This window comes from Manacus vitellinus, unplaced genomic scaffold, assembly GCF_001715985.3.
Source record: "Manacus vitellinus isolate BGI_N305 unplaced genomic scaffold, ASM171598v3 scaffold_69_pilon, whole genome shotgun sequence".
NCBI classification, from domain to species: domain Eukaryota; kingdom Metazoa; phylum Chordata; class Aves; order Passeriformes; family Pipridae; genus Manacus; species Manacus vitellinus.
In genome coordinates, this window is record NW_021940749.1 from 2,788,541 (window position 1) to 2,806,248 (window position 17,708).

Below are 17,708 nucleotides of genomic sequence, written 5' to 3' on the forward strand. Positions count from 1 at the left end.
ACCATGTGCATCTACTACACTGTGAAAACGCTGGTGTGAGGGTGGGGAGAATGTTGGTGTGTTAGTCTGTGTGTCCCTCCTTTTTGTTTTTTATACACCTGTATAATCCCAGGTTCCCCCCCCAAAAAAAAAATTATGATCTAGATATTCTTTTTACATTTGGCAGTGAATGGAGTTAAAAGCTGTCGCAGATCTTTGCAAAATTGAAAAATGTTGTGGTATTTCAGTGTATAATGTACCTCTAAGGAGAGTGGTAATTGCCTGTGTTTGTAGCTTCCTGCAGCTCCTTTTTAATGCTTCTCAAAAGCTGCTTGTCTAAAGCCATTTTAAAGTTTAAAGAAATAGTCTGGATTTTATTATCAATAATTAATTCTGGTCAAATCTCTGCAGTATCTGGGGAGGAGACTCATTCCCTGGTTGTACTTACACGTGTATCATGTTAGCACTGAAGGGTTGTTCAGCACAATTGGCTGGGACAAGAAGAAACCCCATTTTACTGAACTGGAAAACTTGCTGTACCAGATGGTCACAACAGACTTAGGTTGTTCTTTAGTCCAACTAAGTGGATTTGTGCAATTTGCTATCAGTGAGCTCTTAAGTTGTGGGATGGGTTTAGCAGCAAGTTGTCAGAGCGGTGCTGGGTGGCTGGAGAGGCTCTTTCCCCACAGGCCTTGGGGGGTTTCAGCTCCCACAGGCACGAGTCAGGCTGCAATGCCTGCAAATCCTGGCTCTTGAGGGCTGCTGCAGCTGTAGCCTGAGGTGCACAGGTGAAGAGGAAGCACTGCAGTCAAGCACTTTCTAGATTTGTTCATATTCCCTGGGCTCTTAACACGTCTGGGGTTTGCTTTTGCCTTCTTGGCTTCTGACGCTGGAGTTGGCACTTCAGCCCTGCTCAATCATCGCAGATTTGCAAATTCCACATCTCCAGCTGCTTTATACCTCTATCAATGGGATGTGCTAAAGCACACTTACACAGGAGAGTACTTTCAAGGTTGACTTTTATTTATATATTTATTTAAACTTGTGTGTAGGATTGTTTGTGAATGTCAAACGGGCATTTCTAAATGCACAGAAGTGAACGTAGAGGCCCAGAGCCTGTACCTGGGAAAGGGAAGTCCTAGGAATGAGATACATAATTTTGTAAATCTGTTTCAGCTTGAGAATTAAGAGGAAAATGCAAATCTTGCAGCTGAAATCCGTCTAGCTCTCATTTTTGCTATTCGGCTCATTGGTTGCTGATAATAACATATTTTCATGTTTTATCTTGAGAAACTGGGATCCACATAATAAATACCTTTCTCCTTTTGAGAGGGCTGTTTTCCTGAACTTTGTTTTGTAGAGAAGGTATAAATTCAGTTGATTTTGACTCATTTCTGCTAGAGGACAACAGGCCATTCCCAGAGGTATAGAAGGGAAGGCAGTTGGATGCAAAGAGCTTGTACAGCCAAGGGTTTTGTGGTTGGTCTACAGGAGACCTTACTGGTTTCACTCTGAACCCCAGCTGACTGAACCTTCTCTGTACTTAAACTTCATTTGCTGTGAAGCTGCACAGTAAATTTTGGTGATCTTTTCACTAGGCTTTGGGCTCTTACTCTTTACGGACTGTGTTTTTCTTGGCCTGTCATGATTAATGAGCAGCGATAGAAAATGAAACAGTATCTCTGAAAGCCTGACAAAAGTATTTCTGCTGTCGTTACATGTAATAAGTATTCTCATCTCATTTTTCAGTGGTTACTGGATGCTTAAAACAGTTTTAAGTGCCACTTCCTTTTAAAAGCCACCTGAGAATGTTCTGTGACATTGACACAGGCTTTGGTTGTAGCTCGGTCCACAAGAGACAAACCCTAGAGATCTTTTTTAGTAGAGAAAATTCTTGATGTAATATTTTGTCTTATTCCTCTGTGCCTCATAGTTGCAGAGGTCACCAAATCTTGCCTGGTATCTTTGGACTATGTTTTAAAAAGAGAAGTAGCAATTGAGGAAATTCTCAGGAGAGTTACAGCAGAAATAAAACCAATAAAGATAAATGAGCTAAACATTGCTTCAGAACATCCAATTAAAAATAAAAGGCAACAGAAGGGTTTGTACAAACCCCGTGGGAGGAAAAAGTGAAGCAAGACATGCTCAATAAATCTTTTGGGTTAGGCTAAAATATATGGAAACAGTTTACTTTGTGCATATGGGTTTCTTTTACACTGTACCTCTGCTGCTTCAATGGATTCTTAAAAAAAACAAACCAACAACCAGGAAGCAGCTTAATTTGTGACTGCTTGTAATTCGGCCCTTAGGGAGAAAGGCAACAAAATAGATGATTTTCAGTGTCTCTCTCAGTATTAGGTGTCTGCGCTACCTCTGGAGCCGCTTTGTGGTGCTGAACAGTCTTTTGGCTGCAGACACAGATACTGAGATAGTTATGGTAAAAACTGGATTGTAGGATGTTTGAGTGAATTTTTAATTAGATGGGAAGCAGCTCCAGGAGCCAAGTTCTTGTAGCATGAGTCATGATTTGCGTGCCGTGGAGCAGCTCCATCAGTGAGAGTTCTCCCAGAGTAATGACTACAGCACTGGCCCTGTGCCAGGGAAGGGTGCGAGCTTCTGGCTGTGCCCTCTGAGGTGCTCCTTAGCTCTTTGCTGAGCTTTGAACTCTTAACTGAGAAAACAATCTACCTTTTGAGAAGTGTTAAGTTCAGGAATGTGCAGAGGTAATGGTGCCAGCGATATTTGCAGTGGTAACCAAAAGATTTTGGTGCTCTTTTGTCCCTCAGCACCAGGGTCGGTCAGTGCTGTGCGAGGTTTTGTTTGCAGGGTTTAGGTGTGAGAGCTGGGTGGGCGAGGACTGGAGGCGTCTGTGTCCATACATGATGCATAATAACCTTGCCCACAGTTGAGCAGGAACACAGGTTATGATTCAGGCTGGAAGAATGTGAAAGTGAGGCAATTCCGAGTCATGTTTTCCATGGCACCGGCACCAGGCTCTGCTGCACGGCGTAAGGGAGTTTGTCACACTCATCATGCACAAGCTGAACTTGCCTGAGGAGCAAAAAAGGGGGCACATTGCAGAGGCAAATCTGATGAGCTGAATTTGTGATGCTGTTGCATGTTCTGTTCAGTGGGTGCAACAGTAAGTGTCAGAAACCAAGCTCTATCCACCTCTACTCTAGGGAATTAAAGGTATTTCTGCTGGCAGCCTCATCCCGGTTGTCTTGCCAACGAGGATCTGTCCTGATGGACATATCCTTCGTGTGGGGTTACCTGAGCAGTCTCAAAATGGTACCGTGAGCAAAGGTGTGGAGTGGCTACAGTTATTTTGGGTATCTCAGAGCAGGAAGTTCATGGCAGATTAGTCAGGGTGTTGCTAATAAAATAACGATTACCTAAGCAGCAAACTTCTTTGCATTCTTAACGTGGGAAATGTCTACTCAGTTGCACAAGTGGAATCTTGATATACCGGGAGGTGAGAGGGCTTGGGTGTGCTCTTACTAGTTCCCGTGGTGGCACGAAACAGATAATTCTCTTTTGAGTTGGGTATTGTAGAGCTTGGTTTAACATCAGTCCAGACTTTGGAACCCTCTACAACTGTTCTCTCGAGGAACGAGGATTTTGGTCTTCATTTGGAACACTTGTGTGTGAAGACACTGAAGCCGCATGTCCATGACAGTGAGCTTGTGTGGGATTATCCATGTGGGAGTCCTTCACCCCGAGGGCTCACGGAACTGTCGAATGGCTGAGGTTGGAAGGTGCCTCTGGAGGTTTTCTCACCCAGCCCCCTGCTCAAGCAGGGTCACCCACAGCAGGCTGCCCAGGCCCATGTCCAGCTGGCTTTTGAACAGCTCCAAGGATGGAGACTTCATAACCTCCCTCCCTGGGAAACCTGGACCAGTCTGTCACCCTCACCCTAAGCTGATGAGCTGCACTGGGAAGAACCTGAGATTTGCTTTGTGCATTATCAGTCCTTTCTGTGCTGGTTCTCCTGGATGTTTTAGAAGAGGAGGAAGTGCTGTGGTCCTTTTCTGTGCCGAACTAAAAGTCCTTCCATCTCCCAGGCTTTCCAATACACATACTGGCTGTGAGCTCTTGGAATTAGCTGAAAGGTCTGTGGGCAAATACAGTATATGAGTAATGAATTTCTGTTTTAGAAACTCGCTGAAACAGTGGTACTATTTCCCCAGTGCTTTGCCAGCGATTTAATTAGAAGTGGCAGTTTTAATTAAATAACACAACTGGAGGCTGGGTTATTTCTCTCTTCTGGTTCCTTCTCAGTTTCAGCAGAGAGGGTTTTTTTTCTGCAGTAAGTAGAATATTCAGCTGTACCATGGAAACCACATGAAATGTGGTTGTTTAATAATAGTGGTGCATAACATTCATAATTTAAAGTATTTCCATTAAATAACTTTTTTCAGTTCTCCAGCAGATTCTAGAAAAGCAATGACAATACCAGAAGCTGATACTTAGAGGGAACAAGAATTGAACAAAACACTTTTTGTTGTTGTTGTTGGAAATAACCTCTCTCTAGTAAAGAGGTTTTCTGTTGAGTAAATTGAAATTCTGCCCTTTGACTCCGAATTACATTTAATTCTTGTGGTTTAGTTGTGGTTTGGGCTGCTTTTTTGGGGGATGATTTGTCACAAGTGTTTGCTGGTTTTTGCCAGTGCCCTGTGCTGTGATTTTTCAAAGCCATACTTGCATCAGGAATTGGGATTTGGCAGTAGAACACCTCTAACATACCCTCTCTAATTGAGTAATAAAATTCCTGACTTCAAGTGACTACATGGATATTTAGAACAAATTATGTTGATGTAAATACATTGTTGATGTAAATATATTCTTATACATTTATTTTCTCTAGATCATCAGGCTAATCGAATTCAGTAATTTCCCAATTAATATTGATTGCTTTCTTGTTTTCTGTTGTAACATCAGTAAAATACTGTGCAATGATTACCTTTGAAAATGTTCCAATTTTACTCTTTAAGACAGCTAATACCAGTGATACTCCAGTTTTTCCCTTTTAGATAGCTCATGTTAACCACAGTGCCAGAGCTTGGAGTCTCTGGAATATTAGAATATCTTCCCTGGGTTTTTATTTACAGAAACAGAGGATAAACATTCATTATCTAGATGGGCTATTGACTGGGTTTGTTATATCCCGGAGAGTGTGTGGTTTTCAAAGATTGATCCTATCTTTCCCTCTCTAAGTGGTGGCAAGGATGAACCTGACACCCTGAGAAACTGGAAGGCATCAAGTGTTCCTTTACATAAGTGGGATTATTGGGTGGTTCTTTTCTTTTCCCGAGGTACAGAATGATTTACTCACCCTGTTTGCTTTGCCAACAGAGAGATAACCCGGTTTACTAGCGTTTCCCAAGAAGCTTGGGAAAAGGCCAGGAGCTTGGGAACTGACACTACACGTGCAAATACACAAGTGTTAATTCCCTTAATAGAGGGGCAAAAGCTGAAATCCCTTTAGGCAGGTTTTGTACAAGCACTGTCCATTAAGGAGGATATCTTGCCTCCTGGGAATTCCTGCTGCAACGCTGGATGATGGCTTAATTCATACAGCAATTCTACCTCCTTACACTTCCTTTGATTACCTTCCATACTTTGATTATATTCCATACCTTCGGGGTATAACATCCTGCACAGACCACATGTTTAAGGGAGAGAGCTTGTTTACACAATAAACCCCAGGAATTTGTCAAAAGCTGAGGTTTAAATACCTGTTAATGCTTGCTTGAACTTTTATTTGTAGCGGGTTTTAAACATTCTGTTTATTCTCTCCTCGCCTTGCTTAAAAGGAGGAGAAAACCTCAGACTTACTTGCCTGGGAGCATCTTTATTCACTGTCTGTAGAGCAAGTGAAACGATGCAGCTGTCAAATAGGACAAGCTATTTAGGCATGTCTTACTGCAGTGAGACCTGTTGGGGATTACAAGGCAAAAAGACATTTTCATAGAATCCTAGAATGATTTTGGTTGGAAGGGACCTTGAAGACCATCCAGTCCCATCCCTGTGCCGTGGGCAGGGACACCTTCCACTGCACCAGGTTGTTCCAAGCCCCAACCTGGACACTTGCAGGGATGGGGCAGCCACAGCTTCTCTGGGCAACCTGTGCCAGGGCCTCACTGCCCTCACAGGGAAGGATTTAGTCCTTATATCAGGTCTAACCCTCTTGTGCAGCCTTCTCTTCTCCACAAACCAAGCGAATTGAGTTACATAAAAGCGATTTCAGAAACAATGTCATGACAATCCTCTTTCGAAAGAAGTTCATAACTCCTGTAGCTTGGAGGTCACGGCATCAGCATCCTGCTGTCAGAGATGGCTGGAATAGAAAGCCTCAGATGGTTAAAAGCTATTCACCCACGTGGTATTTGAGGAGGAGATTTGTTATCATTATGAGCAAAGACTTAGAAACTTGGCAGAGCAGGAAAAAAAACAATACAGTGGGTTAGTCATAATCCACTTCTTTGTTTTAAAACAAGGCAGTGGACGGAAGACAATCAAATTACAGCTTAATGTGGAACTCCTTTCTGAGTTTATTATTTTTACTGCTTTGGCTTTTTATAGGCCAAGCAGAATGAAATACCTACTTTACTTCTGACCTCCTATGTTGCAAAGGCTGAGCTTTAGCCATTAGGATATTTTTATTAATGCAGTAGTATCTTTAGTCCTATAATACTAGTCCAGACTACTGTTATTTTTGAAGAAATATTCCTGTAGGCATGTTCTTATGTATTCTTAGCATTTCTCTTTGTTATGAAAAGCTTTGGCTTTGATGTGTTGCTTAAATTTCCTCTGAGTCATCATGGTAGTTGCCAAACCATTGTTTTTGTTCTATTTGGACTTGATTCTACTTCTCCAGTTGTTTCCTCCTAGGGGGTTAAAGTCCATGAGCTTTTATTAAGATAAATGTCAGTGATTTCAAGTGGATTTGCATAAAAGCCCTTACTCTCTGGTAGGATAAGTCATGTGTGATGTTTAGTTTTAAGGTAGCAGTGACTACAGGAAATATTGGAAATAAAAGTTCTTGACCTTTTCTGGACAGTGGAATTTCCCTTTCTATTAAATATGGAATACACTCTCATCTCAAGCTTTCAGTGAACTGAACATCCTCACTGGTCATCTTCTGTTTAAAAACATAAAAAGGTTTCTCCCTCCCAAACAATGAATGCAACATCTTGTTGTAGAAATGACATCAAGGCAAAAGATGGTGATCAATGATATGCTTTCTAAAAATAAGCATTGCCAAAGTGAAGAACTTAAAGTCAGAGTTTAGAATTTGCTCTTTGCAGCAGCTTCAGAATCAGTACCTTACTCACGTGTATCCCAGCCAAGTGGCTGTCCTAGGTCATGACTTGGTACCAGTCTTACATGCAGTAATTACTCATTTATATTAAAATTATCTGGCATCAGTCAGCAGGTCACGATTTATTTCAAGTTAAAAAATTATTTGCTGCTATAGTTTGCATATTGCTTTAGCTCACAGTGATTTTCAGCTTTATAGTAATCTGAGGGGCTCTTTTTCTTTAACTGTGAGACAATGCTGTTCTAACAACATTTGCAAGGGTGATGAGTATTTCTCATGTGTGCCTCACAGCATGATTTCAGAACCCGAGGTACTTGAAGATGCCATCAAAATTTTAGTTGCCAAACACAGGTCTGTTGAGAGTTTCTAATGCTCTTCGTGGATTTAATGGGTTTAGGATGGGCTGTGTAGGACTGGAGTTCAACAAGGCACTCAAGGATGTCCTGCAGCCCATCCCTCTCCAGTGGAGTGCTTGAGATGCTTTAGTGCTCCTTAGTGCTGAGTCAGTGCCTCAGATTCCAGGCTCGATGATGCATTTTTCTGAACTGGAAAAAAGATCTTAGGAGTTGAAAGAAAGAAGAATTGGCATTGACTCAGCCCTAACAAGCACCCAAGCAAACTGCAAAGTTACTGTGACTTTTGGCAGGAGATGAGTTAAGAAACAGAAACAATATTTTCCTTAATTATGGTTTAGAGCTATTCATTCAGGATCAGCTGGATAAGATGCCTTATCAGTGTTGGTGTCTGTGAAAATATGTGAGAGAAGGATGCAAGGATTTCGTGTTTGGTTGACTGACTTGTCAGTGCACGAGGGGATGGGTAGGAAGGCTTTCAGACAGATGCTTCATGGGACTCAAGTGCTGATTCAGCAGCATTTTGTAATTGCAGATGGTTTCAGTCCCATTTCAGAAGGTCATTTATGATGCATTTAGGGTTTTCTTCACACCGCCCCCTTTAATCTCATTCTCCACAGCTGTCAAAATGTGCAATGCAAAAAGGTGGTGAGCACCCTGCAACTCCAGTTGTTACATATTCCATTCCCAGGGGTGGAAGGGGAATGGCTGAAGAAGATTTGGCTGACTACCTGCTATAAGAATTGGCAAATCTGAGTCACAAGAGACAACACACTGGTGTAGGGACAGAAAGGGGCAGCAAGGGGAAGGCTGAGGGTGAAAAGTGCCTTCAGACTTTCCTGCTGAGGCAGATGTCACAGTTGCATGAAGATCTCTCAGGGAGGTGCTACAAGGTGCAGCACTGGACAGAAGATCAGATTAAAAGGGAAGATGGGACCCAGGGTACACAGAGTTAAGTGTCAGGTGCAGGTTGGCTGGCAAACAGATGGAGGTGACCAGGTGATCAAACTCGCACTTCTGGCTCTCAGGGCCTTTCTGTTTACTTTGGCACTGAAGAGTTTCACAGCACATCACCCAGTTTCAGTAGATGTGCTGTTTATGTAGTATCTAAAATATATGAGAGATATAAAACTACTGTATATAATTTTGCATATATTTTATATAATAAATATATTATCAATTAATGCATATATTGTATATCAATTAATGTATGTATATATTTTTTTTTTAAATTGAGATATATCTGCTCTAACCTGATGAGAGTATTTAACTCAGAAATAGGCAAAATGCATATAAAGAATAACTACTCTTTGTTCTCTAGGGACTGTTGTTTAAAGCTGATTTCACCTGTGCCAGTGTGGTTTGCTGGGACAGTGCAGCAGTTTCAGTCTTTTACTAATACTTTTCCCGCTTTTCTAAGTCAGAAGGGTGAAGTGAGTGATTTGCCAGCTGGCTGTTTCAATCCACAGCAAATTAGAGTATGAAAAGGTGAAAAAACCAGGATCTATCAGCTCAAAGTCAGCACCGTGTGAACGTGTGCTTGTAGGAGCTGTTTAAAGGTTCCCACCATCTGAGTAAAATCCTGTGTCCAGTCTCCTCTCTGCTCATTGTGGACATCATTAAGCACAAATCAGGGAAAAAAGTGAAATCATGTGGGCTCAGTGCTTTGCTCATAACATCACACGTTGTCTTTACTCCTTTTGTCACCTCACTGAAGTCCTCGGTTTCAGGAATACCCAGCACCTTTGGGTCACAGGTGTCATAGAAATCAGGGCTAAAGGGTCTTGATCAAGTGGCCTGAAGACACTTGCACCATCTCTGTCTCTAATCTGTGCTTTGTAGGCAGGAATGAAGTCCCTGCATCCATTTATCAATTTCTCCCACACTGTGGATGGTAAAATATTAACACAGAAAGCGGGTGGGAAGTGGAAGAAAGCCCTGCAGGAACATCAGCCAGCTGAGAACTGCTATTGTTGGGCCTTTGCAGCTGAGCACGAACATGTCTTTTGTTTTCCCGATGCCCTGGGGCAGAATATGAGGCTCCTACAGGTGTGGCTTTTATTCATTATTTTACAGAGCATCCTGAATTAATATCTTTTGCTTTTCCTTGATATTCAGAAGGCTGGTCGAAGAGAAGTGTGTATGCGAACACAGAAATAACTGGAGGCATCCTGGGTGCCCTGATTTCTGCTCTGTTGATGCTTTTGACCAGTGGCCTAATAAAAGAATTGGCTGTGCTATTGTTGTTGCATGCTCCTACCCATTATGGAGCCATGTATCCATGGAAAAGATGTCTTGATGACAATGAACACCTGGTGTGGTTCTGCTCAGGAAACATTAGGAGAGGTGGGTCAGATGAGTACTCGCAGTGTCTGTAATTGTTTATTGTAAGAATGTCCCACTTTCTGAGCTATAAATACCTGCAAGAGAGGAATAAGTAAGGACTGCTTTCAAATGTCTCCCCAGGAGCAGGTAGTGAATGCTGGAACATTCATTTTGAAAAAGTGCTTTTGGGAATTGAAGGGCTGTATTCCTTAGCATTTGCCTTCTTTAAGAATAGTGGAGGTTTATCTGTGAGCATCGCTATAGCATGAATTTAGTGATGGAAAATCCAAAGGGCTGTGTGATGTGCTGTTACGTGAATAAATGTGGTTCTTGTTTTATCTTCCAGGCTGAAAATGAATGGGTTACAAATTGCTAAAGGTCTATAAATTGTCTTTTATAGGAACCAGCTCAAGCAGGGGCTCAGTAATACTGTTGGTCTCCACTGTCGTGGTTTAACACCACACAGCCTCACTCATTCACTCATCCTACACCCTGCAGGAGGAGGGGGGAGAGAATAAGAAGAAATAAAATTAAAATTCGTGGGTTGTGTTTAAGATACTTAAATAGGACGGAAAAGGAAGGGAAAATATAATAATAAGGTTGATGATGAAAGAATTCAAATACACAAAACAAGTTGATGCATGATGCAGCTGATCAGTGACCAGTGCCCACCCAGTTCCTGAGCAGCAGCCCCCAGCCAGTTTGTCACAGAATGTCTGGGGTTGGAAGGGGCCTCTGGAGATCATCTAGTCTGACTCCCAGGTAAAACAGGTTCACCTGGAGCAGCTTGCACAGGACTGTGTCCAGGCAGGGGCTGAGTGTTTCCAGAGAAGGAAAATCCACAGCCTCTCTGGGCAACCTGTGCTGGAGCTCATTCTCTGTCACAGTAAAGAAATTTCTCCTCGTATTCAGATGGAACTTCTTGTGTCCCAGTTTTGTGCCTGTTGCCCCGTGTCCTGTCTGAGGATGTTATGGAAGACAGTGTCAAAGGCTTTGCTTTATATGTTTATGCTGAGCATGACACCACGTGGAATGGAATGTCCTTTGGGCTAGTCCAGGTCAGCTGTCCTGGCTGTGTCCCCCTCCCAGCTTCACATGCCCCCCAACATTCTCTCTGGTGGGGTGGTGTGAGGAGCTGATTAGTGTAAACACTAAAAATCAGCATGGTATCAACATGATTCTCATCCTAAATCCAGAACACAGCACTATACCAGCCACTAGGAGGAAAATTATCCCCGCTGAAACCAGGACATCCAATAGTGACTTCAACTTACAGAAATGGTCAGGTCTAAGACAGAGAACTGGACTGTTTCCAGAGCCTTAATGCTTCCTCAGAGAGAGCTCAGAGAATGCATTTGGTGCAGTTAGATTGTGTACAAACCACATTCCTGGATTTAAAGCGAGTCTCTGTTGCAGTGCTGTTCCTATACACAGCATACCCTTAGACCACAAATATTTACATTCCACGAGACCCAGGATAGTTCATTGTGCTCTGTGCAGTTGTCAGCGAAGTTGACAAAATCAGGGTGGTGATGGGGGAAGTTTTTTGCTCTGTTAACCTGTGTGTCTCCCTCTCTGAGCTACAAGGATTGGTTTGCATAACTGCCAGGGTTATATATATAAAGATATATAGAAAGAACACGGCTGCAGTTTCAGTCACCCAGGCTTCATGTCTGACATTTTGACATGACTGAAATTTAAACTTTCTTTGATGCCTTTTCTCTTTTTTTCCCCCCCACAGCAAATTTTGCAGCTCTGTGGTTTTTCTGGCCTAGAATCTGCACCCACGGAAGGGTTTATCTTAGTCTTAACATTTCAGTTTTACATATTTTTACTACAAGCAGCACATTTATTTCTCAAGGGAGAGTTCCATTAACTTTGTCTGTGCCACTGCATTGTAGCAACGTCATCCATAGACTGGTTCCAGCCAGTCCTTTTTATTCCTTAGAAGTGAGAGGGCAAAGTTGGTTTGGACCACCTGTGTTCCTGTCAGGAAGCATCTCTGTCTACTGTTCCATGCACAGACAGTGCATGGAATTGGTGCCTTTGTTTGGGCACGTGCATGGTGCCTTAATGGTGTCAGTGCAGCCTGGGGACTGGCCCCAGAACTTCTGCTCTGAGCAGATACATTCTTTTGGATGATTTAATAAAAAATAAGAATTCAGGGAACCAGTGCAAAGCTGGAGGGGTCCTGCCCTGCAAGTCTGTAGCTCTAGATGTGGTTGTGGTCTGAGGTGGGAGACCTCCAGAGCTGTGTCTTGGTGTGGTGTGGAACGTGTGTGAACAACAGTGCCCCGTGTAAGTCAGCAGGGAGACCATCAGCCCATTTGTGTGCATCCCCTCCTCACATCAGTTAAAAAATCCTGGTGCTCCTGTGATAAAGGAGCACAAAGGAAAGGTTTTGTTCCTCAGTGGAACATGCACAGACCTGCCAAGCTGTTCTCAGTTCTAAACCCTTAATCTTCCAAGTGTCCTGGGTGCGGTGAAGAAGGGTCAGATCTGTTAGTTGACCTCAGATTGTGCCCATGAAAAATTGTGCCCATTCAGCAGCTCCCTGCCTTAACATTACCAGGTGTTCCTTGCACACCCCAGAAACTCCTCCAAGGCTGTGTGGTTAGGTTCTCCCTGGCCCCTGAGCTGCCTAGAAATTATGTGGAGCAGGGCTTAAGTTTTTAGGGAAGGGCTTCATCTCCTTAGCAGGCTCAAAGCTCTCTGACGCTTGGTTCAAAGACCTTAAACACCTTTTGTCTCAGGGAACAGTCTCTTGATCTCTCTTGTTAGGATAGAAGAGCTTATTCTGGTGAGATTTTAGGTGCCCAGAGGTTACCTTCTGCAACAAGAGTTTTAAATTCTAATAGAAACAAAAAAGCGTGAAGAGAAGAGAAATTTTAATGCTCCATGGGGTTTCTTTTTAAAGGAAGTTTTTTTGGGTTTTTTTTGTGAAGAGTGAGCAAAAGAAAATCTTTTTAGTCAGTTTAATGTAAAGAAGAAAGTACAGCTGTGTCCTAGTACATCCTGTTGTCAGAATATCTGCATTTTAGATAGATAGCTGTGTTGATAAGTGGTGAGCAACAGGCATTTTGCTGTGGTAATAAACTCAGTTTAAGTGGTCATGCAGGATCAGCATTTGGGTTAAGAATCATGACGTCTTAGTGGAAGAGATTTATGCTGAAGACATTAATTATATACTGCTTTAATTATAAAATATGTTATGAGGTAATCCAAGAAATGGGTATAGTCTATGTGTGTAAGTTTTTGTAAGAAAGTAAATACTGATACTACTGAAAACAAACTGTTACTTTGCCTGATAGGAACTCTCTGCAGACAGTCTAATTTTCTGATGCAGGTGTCATAAATTGTAATATTAGATTATTAGAATATTGTCATATGAATGGGGATTAGTTCAAATCTTTACATTCATACAGTCTGTCAGTGCCCCAAATTTTGCACATCTATATTCTGTTTCAGGTTTCACAGAATTGCATTAGTTGTTGTAAAGGCTGAGTTTTTCATGGTTCAGTGCATTAAATCTTTTTTTTCCCCCTTTTTCTTGGCTCTGTGTCAGATTAAAGTTATTTGTAGGTGGCTGCAAGGATTTTTCCATTAATAAACCCGTATTATTCTCATTGCTGCCTGGTTTCTGATTGTATCAGTGCTTCATAGGCAGTGATCTTTTTCCAGTCTTGATAACTGGCTCTTGCTGTGGTAGAGGCCATTGTTCACAAATGGAGACTTGCTTTCGTAAAATAATCTAGAATTTATAAAGCTTTCCTTCTTCTGCATTTGCTTTACTGCTTCTTGAGCTTCTTACTCGTATTTTTCATTGAATTACAGTTTCTTATGTAGACAGTGTAGGAGGCCTGTTTGTAATTGAGTCTAGGTAATTAAAAGAGCAAAGGAAGCAAGTATATAAATGTACGTGTGCGTTCCCTTTTTATTATGTGTGTGGCTTTAAGGCTTGGCTTCCTCTCCCTCATAATAATTTTTCCCATTTCTGGGTAAACTGGCAGCTAAACACAATTTTAGCTATGAATTATATGCTGTCAAAATTGAGAGGAATTAACTTTTTTGATTTCAATAAGTGACCTATTACTAGATTTATTTTTTTTCTAGAGCTTTTCCTCTGATACTGTTGTAACACAAATGTGTTATGGTGGATGCTACCACAAACCTGCTCAGGATTTGGGGGGGTTTGCTGCCTGCTAAGTAGTTCCTCTGGCCGTTCTCTTCATGGCAGGACACTTCTTTGCCAAGGAACTGGGTCGAGCAGCACACCTTACACTTCAGATGTTTGGGAGCTGAGTGCTCCAAGTATTTCGGTTCGACCTGCCCTTTGACATTCACCTTTAGCTCACCAGTAACTGAGACCTGGCAGAAACCAGGGGAACAGAAATAGATATTTATCTCCAGCATTTGCAGTGGCATGGGCTTGGAAATAAGCTGAGTGGAGAGAGGAAGGAACACAGCATTCCCTGTAACTCGTAGAACAAATGTGCAGGTTTTTAAAGGAGAGTGGAGTACCCCACAAAGTTAAATTTATATTTGGTTCCCCTCCAAAAATTTGCATACTACAGACTTACTCAGAAGTTTTCTGAGTAACAGTTTCCTCTAACAGTGCTAAGGAGTGTTTTAATTCTTTGGAATTGCAGCTGTTACCTTCTGGATGTTAATGTCCACTTAAATCCCTGACTCAGGGACTGTCTGATGCTCTTTGTGCTGCCTCGGGGCACAGTGTATGTGCTGTGAGGTACCTCCAGTTGCTGGCATTTCCTTTATATTAGATGTAGTAGCAATTACTGAATGGGTTAAATGCAGAGAGCTCGTTGCTCTAATTCACATGACACCACAGACCACATAATTGGCACCTGTCAATATACTAGTTCAGTTTGGAGGGAAAATCTGGGAATATTGTAATGCAGGCAATAATGATGATGTCACCTTTATATGCTGCAGCACATCCAGCACCATTTCTGAGTAAGATGTTTTTGTGGTGACTTGCAAAAAGATCAGGCATGCTTTTTTAATCAATACAGTTCTTGTTCTTGTATCATGCAATCACAGTTTAGCTTCTCCTCATACCTGGAAGTGGTATGGAGCTCTAGGATTTGTTATTTGAGCCCACTGCCGTGTGTGTAAGTGGGAGCTGAATATTAATCTCAGCGTGGTGTGCTGTTAGCCTTTGGTAGAACGAGATCCTCAGTTATCCTGGAGTTTTATGGCACAGCCTGGAGCATCTCCACGGGCACAGCCCCCTCTGACTGGGTGTTGTGGCCACATGACACGTGGGGCATGTCCTTGCTTTGCCAGTAAGCTGGAAGTGTGAGTAATGACTGTGTTCCCTGGCTGCTTTTCATTGGGAGGCCTTACAGTGTGGAGCTTTGTCTCTAAGAAAACATATCAATTTATGAAGGAAAAGTATTTTTTTCAGAGAAATATAATAGCTGTAGCATCAGAGTTAGCATTATGAAGTTTCACAGGCAAGAATTTCTGTAGCTGAATAAATGGAGTATGTTGTTCGGTTACAGTTGCTGTCATTTCAGCATTCAGCACTTCAGTCAGTATTTCAGTACCTGAACATGTGCAGGTACTCTTTATTTCTTTAAGCAGTTGATGCCAAAATGTGATGTCACAGTGACGTCAGAGGGAGCCAAGAGCTGCCCGAATCTTGCAGGTTTAGACTCGTGGTTTTTGGTTTAATGAAGGAGCTCCATCTAGTTTATGCTCCATCAGCTGAGAGTTTATTTCACCTAGCAAATTGTGAAGTAACAGTTACTTGTCTGGTTTTTTCACCTTGTTTAATTTACTGTCTGTCCCCTGGAGCAGGAGGAACAGTTGTATCATGTTCATACTCCAGATCACCTCACCCAGGTGGTGCCTTCCTGCTCCGGGAGTTCAGAAGGCTCTCAGCTGGGGTGAGATGATCCTTAAGGTCCCTTTGAACCCAAACCACTCCAGGATTCTATAAAAGCAGTTAAACAACCAATGAAAACGTTTAATGGGTGTGAAAAGTTAATCCTCTCCAGTATCAGTTCAGAAGCTGTGGTGTAGCAACGAATAGCAAAGCGATTTCAAATGTTTATCCTCAAAGTTGGAGATGAAGTTCTCTATTGTATCCGTGTAATTCCTGAAGAGTCGACACAGGATGTTTTTAGCACTTCATAGAAGACTCTGGGACACCTTCCAGGTTTTTGGCTCTGCTGGCTGCTCCTGTGGGTATAGAGGTGGTACAGAACTGCCTTTCAAAGCAGAGCTGGTAGTGCCCCGGAGATACAGCTCTGATGCCAAATGACCAATAGGCCCTGGATTGGTTTTTTTCTCCTGAGACACTGATCACATTTTCTTGTTTCTCCTAAGCCCAGCCTAGCTCAGTTTGCTTTCAGATCATCTCCTGTGTGCTGAGTGTAATGTGGCAAGAGCTCAACCCACGGTTGGGTTTCAGCCAGAGCTGATTGACATTAAGGGGCTGTAACTGGATATGTCTGTGCTTGTGTTTCAAACTTGCTGCAACTCTATTTCTCCACATAAAACTTCAGTGCAAGAGTTTAGGTTCCTAAAAGAACTTTCAGCCTAATTGCGTAGATTTTTAATTTTTTTTTTAACTTTTACTGTCTGAAATTTATTTTTTTTTTTATTAAGGTGAAAGAGAGTTAAGCTGACAAATTTTCTCATGCAGTCAGTGTAGGTTCTGAGACCTCATAGAATATGATGGTTCAGCTGGCAAGTGGTGACTAGCTCAAGAACTATCCCAGTTCTTAATAGAGTGTAAAAATAATCTGAGCTTTTAACATATGCAGAATTGGTTTCATTTGTTCTTATTGTTAGAGTTGACTGCAAATATTGGGAAGTACAAATGACAGAAAAATAAAAGTTTTCCTTCTTGTTTTTTCCTCCAGATTTAAAGTTCTGTTTTACAGATTTAAAGTGCTAAGTGTTTTAAAGATGATGTTTGCTTTTTCTGTTTTATTTTAAATCTGCTGTTATAGATCTTTTAAACCTAATTATCTAAAACCTGCATATCTAACTGTCTGGATACTTTGCAGTAAGGTTTGAGCTTTTTAATTTTCTTTTAACATGTGTTGCAAAATTATTAACCCTTTAGAGTTGTCATCCACAGCAACTTTTTCTGAACTTGTTCATTCCATATCACATGATGCATTTTCTTTTTTTGCTTCTCTAAAGCAAATACACTGGACTGTGTTAATCTTCATACTAAAAGCAATTGTTTTGCTTTCCTTTGTTGCAGATCACCAGAAACTGGAAAGGGAAGCTAGAATCTGTCGCCTCTTGAAGCATCCCAATATTGGTAGGAACTTTTCATTGCTTCATACAGTATATGTCAGTTTAGCAAATGGAGGGGAAATGCAAAATAATGAGTACAAATAGCAGCTCAGAGAAGTCAAGGGCAAATATCTCCAGGCACGACTGTTTCTTCGTAATGTGGTGCTCCCTGTGAGTTCTGCCATGGGATGCAATATCCTGATAGATCACCTAAAGCAATGTGCACTGTTCCATCCCTAAGCTTTTGCTCTCTATGCCAAGTGTTTGGGGTTTTTTTGTGCAGGGTGTAGGAGGAGTTATTTCCAGTACTGCCCATGACTTTTGGAGACCTGCAGAAGAATTTCAGCTAACAGTGTTTGTGTTGCAGAATGTGGATAGAGTTGTTTTTACTGAAATGCTTATTTTATCCTGTGTTCTGTGTTTGAGATTCTGTTCTTCTGCAGGAATGA

At 41.9% G+C, this 17,708-nt stretch overlaps 1 protein-coding gene across 2 annotated transcripts in view; it reads left to right on the forward strand.

The window, feature by feature from the left end:
* CAMK2D (calcium/calmodulin dependent protein kinase II delta) overlaps positions 1 to 17,708 on the forward strand; it is a 115,150-nt gene that overhangs the window by 27,562 nt on the left and 69,880 nt on the right. For both annotated transcript variants that reach the window (XM_029964058.1, XM_029964059.1), the window contains exon 2: positions 17,225 to 17,284. In XM_029964058.1, coding sequence (XP_029819918.1) covers positions 17,225 to 17,284 — 60 coding nt within the window. The remainder of the gene's footprint in view (positions 1 to 17,224; positions 17,285 to 17,708) is intronic.